The 14,602-nt window shown below is 38.5% G+C and overlaps 2 protein-coding genes across 2 annotated transcripts in view; one reads left to right on the top strand and one right to left on the bottom strand.

Moving 5' to 3' along the window:
* LOC149247084 (protein SEMI-ROLLED LEAF 2-like) overlaps positions 1-14,602 on the bottom strand; it is a 268,352-nt gene that overhangs the window by 236,043 nt on the left and 17,707 nt on the right. The gene's annotated exons all lie outside the window — the stretch shown is intronic.
* On the top strand, positions 1,883-14,155 carry LOC149247085 (uncharacterized). Its single transcript, XM_089457538.1, has 3 exons — positions 1,883-2,020; positions 2,130-2,407; positions 14,097-14,155. Exons 1-3 carry the CDS (start codon positions 1,893-1,895, stop codon positions 14,153-14,155), a joined length of 465 nt encoding a protein of 154 aa, XP_089313664.1. The 5' UTR covers positions 1,883-1,892.

The following is a 14,602-nucleotide window of genomic DNA, read 5'->3' as shown; positions in this document are numbered from 1 at the left end:
TAATCCTAATCCTTATTAAGTTATTTTCCCATAGGTTCACAACTGCACCAAAACACCATTCAAGACTTCAAGTTTGCAACTTCAAAGTTCAAAAACAAACATGCCAAGGAAATTGGATCCTTTCTGGGAATATGTTGTACCTCGTGCTCCGAATGATAGACAAAACTTGAGTTGCAAGTTGTGTGGAAAGGAGATGTATGGGGGGGTGTACAGGTTGAAGTTTCACCTTGCACAAATCCCTAGACATGATGTGGGGCCCTGTATAAATACAAATGTTGAACTTATCCAAAAAGCCATGAGAGCATTGGAAGAATTAGAGCAGACTAGAGAGGCCAAAGAAGAACTCAAAAGGCAACTAAAAAGGTCAGCTGAAGGAAGTGGGCCAAGTGGCACTCGTTCTACTGCAACATCAGTCAATCCGGTAGCTGCATCATCATTTTTTGTTCCTTGAACCACACCTGGTTCACAGCCATCTATCGGTTCAATGCTAAAAAGAACTGATAAAGAACAAGCTGACAGGTTGATGGCAAAATTTCTCCTCTAGAGTGATATTCCTTTCAGCATTGTAAGGAATAATCCATTTTTCCAACCTACTGTTGATGCTATTTCCAGTGTTGGCCCGAGGTACAAAATCCCTTCTTATCATGATTTCAGAGGCCGGATTCTTCAAAATGAAAAGCGTGACTGCACCCAAAGATTGGAGGATTTTAGGGCATCATGGGCACAAACAGGATGCACTGTTATGTCAGATGGTTGGACTGACCAAAAGGGGAGAACCCTTATAAACTTCTTGGTTAGTTGTCCCAAGAGGACTATGTTTATCAAATCTGTTGATGCATCTGCACAAATCAAAGATGCAAGAACTTTATGTGATTTGCTGGATGTGTTTATTTTGGAGGTGGGTGAACAACATGTTGTCCAAGTCATAACGGACAATGTTGCAAATTATGTTGCTGCTGGTAGAATGCTTATGGAGAGGCATCCTACTTTATTTTGGACACTTTGTGCTGCCCATTGTATTGATTTGATGTTAGAGGACATAGGGAAAATTCCCTTTGTCAAAGATATTGTTGACACATCAAAAAGCATTACAAAATTTATATATAATCATACATCTATGCTTAGCTTGATGAGAAGATTCACCAACAACAAAGAGTTGGTGCACCCCACCATTACACGGTTTCCCACGAGTTTCATATCTCTTCAATCCCTCTTGAATTCTATGTGGGATGTGAAGAGAATGTTTCTTTCAGAGGAGTGGCATGCTTTGTCAATGAGCCGCAAACTAGAAGGAGAGGCTGTATGCAGACTAGTTTCATACCAAGAAGACTTCTGGGAGGGAGTGCAGGAGGTGTGTGCCGTTACTGAACCTTTGGTAAAGGTTCTTCGGTTGGTTGATGGTGAGAAGCCCGCAATGGGCTATTTGTATGAAGCCATGGATAGGGCCAAAGAAGCCATTCGGGCCTACTATGATGATAAGGGAGATGATGGGTTTCAGAAACAACTCCTTCTATGGGGAGTGATTGATGAGCGATGGAACAACACACTCCATCATCCCATTCATGCTGCTGGGCTTTTCCTGAACCCTGCATTTTCTTATGCATGTGGGTTTGATTTTGATGCTGAGATCATGGATGGATTCTTATCCTGTGTCTAGAAGATGGTGCGATCTCCAGAACAACGTATAGAGATCTCTAAACAAATTGAGACATATAAGATGGCAGGTGGCACATTTGGCTTTGAGATGGCTGTCACTGATAGAACGATTAAAATGCCAGGTATTTTTTAGTTTGTAACTTTGTTTCAAATTTCATTGTCTCTTCAAATTCCATTTTTTTCTTATGTTTATTTAAAATTTTATTTGTAATTTTGTTGTAGATGCATGGTGGAAAATGTATGGTGGTAGGGTACCCCTTCTGCAAAAGCTTGCCATTCGCATCCTCAGCCAAACATGCAGCTCCTCAGGATGTGAGCGCAACTGGAGTGTATTTGAAAAAATACACAACAAGAAGCGCAACAGGTTAACACTTAAACATTTAAAATATTGCAAATTTCCAAATAAATTTTTGAATTCATTAAACAATATTTCTTTTATAATTATTAATTACTATTTCATGATCTTTGTACAGGTTGGAGTCCCAGCGACTTAATGACATGGTCTACGTCTACTACAATCTTCGATTGTGGGTGAGGCAACTTGAGAGGACACCTGATGTGGATGCCATCTCATTGGATGGGATTGACACCACTGCTGCATGGAGGGTTGAGGCCGAGAGGCCTCTCATGGATTCTGCTAATGATTGGTTAGTGCAGGATGTAGTGGAGGGGGAGGAGGAGGAGCAGGTGGAGGAGGAGGACGAACAGGAGGAGGAGGTGAAACCGCCTGCCCGGGCTACCACTGCCACCGGTAGAGGACGTGGTCTACCTCCTATAACTCCTACTTCTAGTTCTTCAGCTTCTAGAGCACATCAGACTCCACTGCCATTTCCACCAGCACGGGCACCAGCATCTACATCTAGAGGGAAAGGGAAAGCTGTGGCATTTTCTCGCAAGAGGGGCAGAGGAAATCAATAGGATTAGACTTTTATTTTATTGTATATGACATTATGACATGATGAGATACATTATCATATTTTTTGTTGATATTTTGAGGCTGAGTTGGGACTCAGGAGTCAGGACTTACTATTCAGGACATGATTCAATGTTATGTGTGATTTTAGCGCTAGAAATGATATTAAACATCTTATATATTAGTTTTTTTATCATATTTATGTGTCAATGTATTTATTTTATGTTGTAGATGGTTTAGATATTAAAAAAATTGAAAAAAAATGAAAAAAAAAATGAATATTTTTGTACCAAACGATTTTTTCCCGATTTTTCCGATTTTTTTCGATTCGTTCCCTGCGTCGATTTAATCTCGATCGCGATTTTCACAACATTGTGCATTACGATGTGATATCTGCAGCAGTATTTATTTTAATGTTTGTTGAAGTAATTTCATGAATAACTTATGATGAAATAAGTAGGAAAAGTAAATCAGTTGTTGCAGTGATCGAATTTTCACATCAAGGGGGGTAGTCCCTGAGGTAAATGGACGAGAAAGCTTGTGGAACACGGGCTCTAGGAGATCTTAATGATGGACAACTTGATGAATGTAAATGGGTTTTGATTAACTCAGATGAATAGATTAAATGCTAATGTAACCGGGGCACGACCACAAGATAGAAAAAATTATAGACCAATGCCTTTATGCTCAATTAACTGTAGATTAAGTAAGAAAAAAAGCTATCAAGAACAAATTCCCAATATGTGACGAATAGTGACAATCAGGTATGATCAATACAAACACCCAAAACTTTAACATGCAAGAGATTTCAGATTTGAAATGATTTTCATTTACTACCCATGTCTAGATTCAATTAATTTTCTCCAATATTCAATATGACTTCAAAAAAATTATCGCACTTTGACCATAGAAAAATATGAGAATGCATTTAATCACCAAATAACAGCAAGGAACTTCAAATTTTAATTTTAATTATTCCTTATACGAATTGAAGAAATAAAATGAATCAAAAGGATTAATAAAATAAAAAAATTAATGGGCAAGAGGCCACATTGAAAAAATATTAACGTGAGTGCGCGAATCCCTTTGATTTAATTCCTTAGTAATTCGTCACCAAAAACTTTAAAATTCTTAGATTTTTTAAATGTTTAAAAAAAATTAATGTTTAGATTTTTAAGTTTTTTAGTTTTTAGATATTTTAAATTTTTAAGTTTTAAAATTTTTTATTTTTTTAATTTTTAAATATTTTAGATTTTTAAATCAAAAAAAAAAAATCATAAAATAAAAATGAAATGAAAAACCAAAAAAGTGAAAACCAAAATCGATTTTTTTTTAACTTTTAATTTTTAACGAATCAGACTAAAAAATATAAAATCAAATTTAAAAATTAAAAGGGGCCTAACCCAAGTAACATAAACAACAAAACCAAAATTAAAATCTAAACGAAAATACAAATAAAAGAACTAACGTAAACTAAATATAAACGAGACCATTCACATTACAAAAATGAAATAAAAAAAAAATTAACCCTAACTAAATAAAAATAAGAACTAACCTAAAGTATATATATTAACAAAGAAAAAAGAAAAAAAATCCAAAGTTTTTATGTTTTGCAACTGTTGTGTGCAAGTTCTAACGGCGGAAGGAGTTCGAAGTTGGAAGAATCGCAGAAGGGAGAGCTACTTGGATGGAGGGGAGACTAAGGACTCGAGAGCAGACAGCGAGGAATGGCCAGCGCGCGGATGGAGGGTTTGATGAGCAGCGGAGATGCATGGAGATGGCAGCACGCTGGTGGAGAGAAAACTGACGAGTGTGGAAGGGAGCCGCAGAAATAGAAGGGAGTTGCAATGACAGCAGCGGGGAAATGGAGGCTTGAGGGTAAGGAACAGCAGAAGTGGAGCAAAGATGACGGCTGGACGTGGGGATCTCGGGTTGCAGATCGACGCGGAAGGGAGAACGCAGAGCAGACAGCAAGGGTTCTAGAGCTGCAATAGAGAATGGTGGCAATGACGAAGTCGCGAGGAGATTTTCAAGAGTGGATGAACTGTAGCAAGCAAACTGTGGACAGTAGAGAAGAAAAATTAGGGCCACGAAAGAAATTCAAATTTTCCAAAAACCCTCAAAAAGACTTCAAAATTTTCTGGAGAAGAAGAATGCAGCAGAAAATCGAAAACCCAGGCAGCAAACCAACCAACAAAAATGGTGGCCCAGAACCTCTTTAAATCCACCAGAAACTCTTAAAGAACTTCCGAAAAACTTAATTAAAATATTGAATCTAATTGCTTCAGACTTGTAAATGAAATCCTCACGAAATTTCCAGATTTGAAAATAAATAAATTTAAACCCTTGGATTGCAAAATCTGGATATGATCCGTGCAAAAAAAAATGTTGTTGATGAACCCCAGAGATCCAAATCTTACTCTCCAAGGCCTAGATCTGGACTCTACATAGTTTTCTTTTTCAGATATGTAGCTCAAGACAACAATAAAACACCCAAACGATATATACAATGACCCAAAAACCCAAGTCAGAAAACTAAAAATAATTACAAATCTATGTACATGATTGGCAGATCGATCAGATGTGGAGAGTGTGAGTCCAACTCCGCTCCCAGATCTGATAATCTGAAACTCTCAACAGCCAGATCTACCAATTTCACACAAAAAAAACAATAAATTTTTTTACTTTTAAAGGAGGTACTAAGCTCAAAACCCTTCATGCATCACTCATAAAAAACATCTTATGGTAAGATCGAGATCAAATTTAAGCTGGGGTCTTCAGAAAACATGGATCAGGAGTTAGCTGGTTCAACCGAAAACTTCTCCAAACATCCGATGATCTAAAAATCAAGACTTTCCTGCACAACTCAATTCAACCATCAATATAGAGCGAGAAAACGATAGTAAAATTTAGATAAATAGAGATACCTACTATTATATTCAAAACTTAAATTATCATTTAAACCCCAGCAACTGAGCAAGATGCCTGTACTCAAATCGCTCTTCAGAAAGCTATCATCAATGGCTAAAAAGAAATCTATGCATAAAAATGACACATCTTACAGTATTTCCACAAAGAGTAACACCAGCAGAAATTTAACCCCAAAGTCTTTCTTTATTGCTCATAAAAAGATTACAAGAAATCTTTTCGCTTAGTAAACAATCAAGAGATCGGATCATACTGACTGACAAATGACCTCCTATTTAAAGATAAATCCTCCAACGGCTAATTCGAGTGATCCTCGTCAAAGCAATCTCAACCGTTGATGAGGAACAAAATTCCTTTTAATCTCATCCGTCAAAATTTTAAATTCTTGAGGAAATTCGAAATTTTCAATTAAATGCATTTTAATTAATTCAAAAATTAAATTTCTGAATTAATTTTCTCAAAATTCTGACTTTGACTTAACCCTAAAGACCAAAGGTTTAAAATTTAGCAAAATAATTAATTTATCTTAGTCCCTAGACCTCTTAAAATTTATTTTTTTAAGGACCAACGAATTTTGCCTTTGGAGAATTTAAATTTACCTAGCACCTAGAATTAATCAAATTTTTGGCTTAGGATTTTAGTTAATTTTGGCCAAAAAATTTAATTAATTAACCTATGTGGGGATAAATTATTTTTCCAACCCTCAAGACACTTTACATAATGATTTTCACATTTTTTACATCTCAAGGGGGAAAACTCATCTGAAAAGGACCCTCACAAACTACTCAGTTCTGGGACACAAATATAATCTAGCAGATCAAGCAATTTGTAATAAAATACCCTAACCAAATAGTTAGAATTATTCCCAAATAACTTTTACATAGACTCGATTTAGAACACTAGGACTCCCCTAAGATCCCAGTGACAAAATCCATTCCGACTTTGGGGTAAGGCTGAAGGAAAACTCTGCCGACCATTCGAGAATGAATCGGTAAGACAAAAAACTCCCAGAATGTAGATCGTCACTAGAAAAGTAGGTTTACCTAGGTGGTTACATACACGACACAGATCTGATGAGATTATTTACGTTATACACATGCAGACTGGGTTTACATTATAAGATGATGATCAAGCTGATGATGATAGTTGGATAGCACGAACACATCGATCACGCACTATCCCTTTTGCGAAAAAGGGGGTGTACTGCTATGGGTCATTGACGCGTAGTGGTCAACAGGACCCTAAGTCTAAACTTAGGAAATTAAAAATATTAATGGATATTAATCTAATTGTGGTTGTAACTTCTAGAAGAAGATGAGGATCAAGCTAAAATGATCTTATCCATTGATTAGCTTTTAATCTGGGTCGTTGAATGTCAACGAGAAGATTATGTAAGGAAGCTTGAGGGTCATTTGGGAAACACACCAAGAGATCAAGAGATCGAATTTCTGAAGTGAGAAGTTCTCAAGAGGAAGTTCTGATCGAGGAGATTTCTTGCAGTTAAGGGGCAGGGATAGCATCAGGAGAGAGAGAGAGATATTCTTAGCCGGAGAATTATCAGCACAGAGAGGCAGAGAGTGATCCAGTAGCCCAAACACAGAGGCTGACAAAGGGCCACACAGACGCAGCGTAGAGGGTGAGAGAGAGTCTGAGATTTCGCTGGGGAGAGTCAATTTCAAAAGCCGGGAGCCAGGGTGTGAGACCGAGAGGCTGAGAGCAGAGACTCTAGGCAGCAAATCGATCAGCAAACTGAGTGACGCAGTGCCTAGAGAGGTTGACGCAGGGACTGCGTGAGGAGTGTGCAGAGGCAACATGGGGCCTACATGGGGCACTTCATCCAGAGTCTGGATCAACCATAATTTTCTCAGTGATTGTGTGAGGTAAGCTCACAAATCTTTCTGCCAGTATTTCTCTCTGTAACTGAATAACCGGAGAGGTATTCAGAGATGTATACAGAATTTGCTACTGCTTGATAATAATAAAACCCTTAGAACTGTTGCACCGGTTTTCTTTTTCCAGGGACATTTGTCCAAAAATAACGGTGTCCATTGTGTTGTATTTTCTTTCTTGCTCAATCTCTTGTTTCTGCATAATATTTAATTAAGTGAAGGTTGCAGTGTATGTATTACGATATTTTCCATAGGAACTGCAAGTAATTTGCTTAATGGAATTTAACAAATAGGAGTAATATCATCAGTTGTTGTAGTAGGTATTCTGGTTGAGGAATTTTCACAAAATGAACCACCCTAACTTAAAGGGGATATCCACTGTTATACCTTACACATCATGCTCTTATCCCTTGATCCCCGAGCAGTTAATCAAAGAAAAGTCATAAAAGAAAAAAGGCATATAAAGAAGGGTGGAAAAAATCAAGGTCGGGGCACTTCATGCGCCACGATTGCTCCCTCCTATACATTATATACCCAAGTGTGGCTTCCTTTTCATTAGCTACCCTTGTACCCCAACATGTGGCCTAGCATTGCCCCTTTCATTCCCTACTCCATTCATCTCTTTATCACATGCCACAACCCTTTGAAGGATGTACCTTGAACATACTATCCCATTTAAAGGTAGAAACCACCTAATAGGATACCTGGTTAACCCCCATTTGGAGCTTGGAGACATTAGCACATGCCAAAGCCCACTATAGAAGGACATGCCATTATTAAGTGCCCACCTGTCACCCATGGTTTGTAACCTCTTTAACTCAATTTCCTTTGATGACTTGTTGTACTGGAAGGCTAAGGGATGCATTGGATCTTATGCAGGATTACAGATGGCCTCCATTTTGGGTTTGGTCTCCCTATATGGGGTCCTAACCCTCCAAAGGGCTACATTGGCACATATAGGGTGTGTGTAGAGAGCCATGGGCCTCCACAGCAGTAAACAACACTCCATGGATCCCCAGAGATGTTCAGATATTGCTCGAGATTCACCTATTGGATGAGGAAGATGTACGTCCTTCACCATGCCCAGTCGGCCCCACAATTATAACATGTACTTGGCAGATGACCCAAGACTTGTATGTTGATGTGCAAACTTACACCATCATCTGAGCCCTTACAGAAGGTCTACACGCATCTTCGATCTACTTGGAGACCCATGAGGTTACCTATGTCCTCACACCCATTAGGAGCACCACAAGTTTATTATTTGGAGAACAGGGGGCCAAACCCTTGTCCACTACTTTTGGGAGCCTTATTCACCATTGTGGTACTTATGGACTTCATCAGGCTTCTTAGAAAGCCCAATGAAATGTATTATTGATCATTCGACCTCTTAAGAGGCTTATTCTTTTTCTATGAGCTAGTTTGGTGGGCCTGTCACCAAAAGTTAGTTGTTTTGCACATTATTTTATTTTAGGGGCTAATGTAGGCCCAAGTAGCTAAATCGACCTTATTAGAAGTGTATAAATATAAGTGATGAAGATTCATTTTAGCATCATGACTTGGAATTGGAACTTGTATCTCTTTAGAGATTTTCGCTATTCTTCTTGGAAGACGAATTTTTGGAGCATGGAATGAATTTTGATGTTTGGATAATTTTCATATGTCTTGGAGTTTCTTGATGGCAAGTTTTTGGATGGTTGGATACATTCTTATACATATAAACACATTTTAATGCTATTCTTTCTTTCTAATTTTGTCACGTACATTGTTGTTGGGATTTCGCTATACTAGGGCTTATTTGTTGCATCTCTTATGTGAATTTGTGGAAAAGTTTCTGGGTAGTGAATGCTTCATGAATGGGACATGTATAATAAATGAATGTTCCTAGGGATGTTTCATTGTGAAATCCATCTTGTTAAGCCATTTACCTTGCAAAACAAAGCATAAAGTCTTTGAAACTGCATTTTTTGTTGCCCTACTGCTAAGCGAAGTTGTCTTTGAGGCCTCCTTAACCTAGAAAATTCAAAGGTCCATAGTCATAATTCCACCTATCTCCAATCTCCCCAAAGTATTAGCCACTGGTACATCCATAGGTGATCACCTCAAAGCTTATTTCTTTCACCTTCTCCTCTTTCTAGGCCTAGCCTACATAGGTCACCTAGGGCATCAATTATTTGACAATGTAGCCATCCAAACACTTTGATTTTTGATACACAACTGGGCTGGTGTGTCCTCAAGAAGCCCTCTAAATTTCATGAGATTCAGGCAGTGGGATCTTGAGATATCACAAGCCCTAGCTTGAAGACGGATTTTTGCCCCTGGTTTCCTTAGGCTAGAAACCTCACTGGGATCATTGCATTATCTTTCATTGAAAATTTCTTCCTTGATCCCCTTCCTCCCCCCCAATTAGGTCAAGTATATCATTAGTTGTTAAACCCTACCCCTTTGACCTAACTCGGGTCCACTTAGTCCTGTGTGGTCCCACAACTTATTGAAGCAAATTTCATAAAGACCACTTGGAAGCCAAGTTTTCACAAGGATTTTAGGAGCTAAGAATCTTCTTGACAAGTCATATACTCAAACCCTAGCTCTTAGAATTCCCCTAAGCCCTTCCTAGAGAGCCTTTCATCTTGCTTTCAAGGCAAGCAAGCCATATATTTGAGCCTCTCTTGTGAATAGGCTTTTAGGATCACCTCTCATCCTATCATTGATCCATTCAATTTCGTGATCCTTATTATAACAAGTCTCCTCCCATCAGTGAAAGGTTGTAAAGAGTAGGGAGCCTTAGCCGAAGTGACAATGGGCTATTGCTCCATTGTTTCCCTTGACCTAGTGGTAGCCCTTCAAGGATCCCCTTTTAGGACCACTACTAGTTTGAGTGGTAACATAGCCTACAAACTCGAATTCACTAATTTAACTAGGAGACAAATCCATGTCACTACAACTAAGTGCAATCTAAGTCATCCTGTTGATGTGGAAAATCAAATTTCTCCATTTGAGTAAGGCACAAATCAAATGAGGCCTTTTTTTGCTACAATTTCAACATTCCCTCTTAGCGAGAAAAGGGCTTTGTACAACCCCAATCCAACTCCTGTGGAATGTATAGTAGCACAAATAACACTATCTCTCATTGTTGTCGTTGCTACTGCAACAACTGCAATTGAGAAGTATCCAAAATACTAAATCAACTGTCTCTGAGCTGCAACTATCTCCTGAGCATCTGATTGCTACTAGTCTTTGCACTTTCTACTGGGAAAATTGCACTGTTGTTGATTATGCACTGTGCCTCATGCATTGTTATCAATACTGCTCTGTGCTCCTCAGTATCTCACTACTCCAACTTACACTGATCCTCATGCTATTGAATACTGTGGGCCCCTGTAGCAAGGGTAATGATCCATGAGAAGAGTATATTGTCAGTGCTGCTCCTCTCCTATGGACCCTGCCCAAATCTTTGCAACTCTGGGACTAAGGCTATACATCGCCCCACCTCACTCCTGGAGGTATGGCTACATGCATGGCGAAATCTACCTCTAGCTTGTAGAGATTTTTCACTCTAACTCTAATCTGTTTCACTTGTCCAATAGCAACATGATTCAGAAAAGTTTTTCCCTTACTGAACACCACATCATAACCATGCCCTCCAATATAGCTACAAAAATCAATTTTTCTTCAACCCAAGCACATACATTAAATTTTTCAAGTGAAGGTTGGAGCTTGACTCCCTCTTAAAGGTGACAATACCAATTCCTTTGGCACTGCACCTCCCATCATCTCCAAATTCTATGTGCAATTTGAGATCCTTCTCTTCTAGGCTAGTGAAGATTCCTTGTTTCCTGACATATGATATGAGGCACCAGAATCTAAGTACCACTCACTCCCTTTTACTATGCTTGCCATGCAATCAAAGAGGTGAAATCTAACTCGAATTGAGATGTCAGAGCATCTCCTCTTGCTCCTGCTACAGGCTCTTTGCCGGATTTCTTGTGCGGACACTTGGTTGCACAGTGTCCATATTCATGGCAATGAAAACATTTTATTTTTATGAGGTCCTTCTTCTTACCATTGCTTTGGTTGGATTCTGCCTCACCTTGGGCCTTCATGCCTTTGGCCTTCTTTGCCAACTAGAGTGCAGTGTTCTTCCTCATCTGCAATGGATGTGACACCATCCCTAGTGTTTCTTCTGATCTCCTCCTGCACCAAATCAAACCAAAGTCTCTCCCAATCTAGTAGCTTGTCTCTTCCATTAACTAAATCCTGATAGCTATGCCAGGATTTCGGAAGGCGAAGGAGTGCTAAGCTACAAGTTCAAATGGTGGCACATTTTCTCCTACTCTTCTGAGTTCATCTCGAACCTAACTGAATCTAGAGAGGTATTGTGGAAATAGGATCCCCACTGTTAACTAGGATCCCCAAGTTGGAAATTATGGATTCCATAGGGGCGTGGTGATTCCTCCAACACCCCCTTCAAACGTAGCACGGGGGAATTGAACCTGGGTCCAAGAGACAAAAATTTCTTCTACTATTATGTGGAAAGGAAAACACACTATAGAAACACATGCAATAACATGCAACCATCAAAACACAAGGAACACAATGATTTTGCAAGGGAACCCAACGAGGAAAAACCCCTTCGTTGCTTTGCATTAATTCAGATGAGAAAGAGAATCAATTACAACATCTTGCTTCAACTCTGAAACACACCCTGCACTGTAAATCTATTCTCCTCTGTGAAAATTTCAAGTCTAAAATCTTGTTGAAGCAACTAGAAATTATTTTTCTAAATGTTAAGTAATTTAACAATCTATCTGCTATGGAAAATACCAAAGAATTCACATTGCAACCTTCACAAATAAACTGCAGAAAATAACAGCGCTGGAAACTGAGTAATGCTAGCACACACACATCAAAATTAACACAGTTGTTTTTATTATTATGCAACAATGAGGAATTCTGAGTACAACTAGATGCCAAATATGGCTATCCTACAGAGAAAACTAATGGCAAAAATCTAGTGAGGAATTTTCCTCACCCCACAAGTAAATACAAGCTCTGACTACGGCTCCAAGTGAGCCATCCAAACTGGTCTGCGCAAGCCTGCGTAACCCTTGCGCAGTCTCTTCCCACGCACAGCCTGAATCAGCTGCTCCTATAGTCATCCTGTCTGCCACTAGCTGAGAAACTGTCTCTCCGGCCTCCTAGAACCCTTTCCTGGCAACTTGAACTGAAACTCGGCTTCTCTCCAGAAAAATTGAACTATCTCTAGCGGCTTCTATGCAACCCCTATGTCAAACTCACTGTGGCTATCTCTACCTCACTGCAAATGCACTCGTCGGATCTGGATAGCTTCCTCCGGCCACACTATCTTTGCCCCTCTTTGTCTCTACTTCCTTTTGAAATTCAAACTCTTTCGGCAACTGCTAGCTCTTTGGAAAAATCAAACTCTCTAAGGAAATCGAACCCCTCCAGTGTGTTCTCCATCTACCCATCGACTTCTTATAGTCCTTTGTTGGACCCCTAATGGCCAAGATTAAATCTTAATCAAGAGCCACGATCATATCAAAGTTGATTCGTGTGAGTTTCTAGATGATTCACACCTTATCTCAATTAATTCTGATTAATTATCCCATTTTCCTAAGTTTAGATTTCGGAAATAATTAAAAATAGGCTAATAATCTAATTGAGACACTTCTAGGTGGAATTTCCAGAAACGATTTCTGGGTTTCGGAGATCTCATGTGTTTTAGCCTCTCCACAAAGTTTCGAGACTAGAACACCTCCAATGCTACAGAAACTAACATATTTCTCACTGACATGCTCTAACCAACACTTAGCCAAAATAGGCCTTTGCTTTCCTCCTATTTCCTTGCGCAATCCTTGAGGAAATTAGCCCCTAAAAAGTAGGAGAATTCTCTATTTCCTTGTGCAATCCTTGAGGAAATTAGCCCCTAAAAAGTAGGAGAATTTTCTATTTCCTTGAGCAATTCCTAAAGGAATTGATCACCTGCTGCAATGCAAAACATGTACACTCAACTAGTATAAAACAATAAATAAAACCAGGCCTTTTCCCACCATTCAACTAGGCAATTCGAATTCCATGCATGACTAGGGCTATTTTTGGTAAATTGATCAGTTAACTGAGAGATTAGTGAGTTAACAATTGTTATAACTACTCAACTGAACTCCTAATGACTCCATTCTAGACTAGAGCTCAAATAACTGATTTTAACTAATAATAACGCCACTAGATTGCTAGATTTTAGCATTCAACCCATGCACAGCTCCACTTCTAGCCTACAAACTCGAATTTACTGATTTAACTAGAAGACAAAGCCATGTCACTAGAGCTAACTGCAATCCAAGTCATCCTGCTGATGTGTTAAATCGAATTTCTCCATTTGACTAAGGCACAAGTCAAATGGAGTCTTTTCTTGCTACAATTTCAACAAGGTTTTCATGCTTTTTATCGACTGGAAAAATTCCAGGTTTTGCTGTTTGTAATTTTCTTAGTAGGCATCTAATTTCCCACGGAGGGAATCCCTTGTATGCTGTAAAACTAATGTTAATGGATACCATATTTGAAGGGCATAATTTTCTATGTGCATGTGTATGAGATTGGTCAATTTTGTTTCTGTTGTTTTATATTTTATTCACTTGTTAAAAATCTCACCATTGCTTTTATCAGTAAATCTGCAGTTAACAAATTTACAGCAAGTGATTTGCCAGGTAATAAATTGCCAATAGTTGGAGTTAGTAAAGTTAACAGTTAGGCGGCATGAGCTGTCATGAATGAATAGAAGTTGGGTACTACACACTTATTGTGGGATCTGTGAACGGAAACGTAAGTTCTTGGAGAAAATTGGATGATCAAATTACATGGCAGAAAATATGGAATACTACATGTCAAACAAATCTTATAACTCTACAAAAATCAAGAAGTACAGCTACTTTACATAATGATTTCTCCAAGTTTAATCAAGGAGCAATAACATAATTTAAGAGTGGATTAGGTGATTAAGTGGTTATTAGAGTAGGTATCTTTAAATTAAATTTAGATTCTCTAATTTCAATGCTATGACTTACACGTCGGGCCTTCTCACATCTGTTGGTCGAGGAAAAAAATAAGTGCCTAACTCACAAATCTACTAGTAAATGTAAATGTATTGTTTTGCATTGTAATAAAAGAAGCATTTTCTAACCAACAAAAAACAGAATAT

Source organism: Pinus tabuliformis, chromosome 7 (assembly GCF_031772625.1).
Source record: "Pinus tabuliformis cultivar Carrire ecotype Pingquan chromosome 7, CPIR1, whole genome shotgun sequence".
NCBI lineage: Eukaryota > Viridiplantae > Streptophyta > Pinopsida > Pinales > Pinaceae > Pinus > Pinus tabuliformis.
The sequence above is the reverse complement of the archived record's forward strand: the minus strand, read 5'-3'. Positions and strand labels throughout refer to the sequence as shown.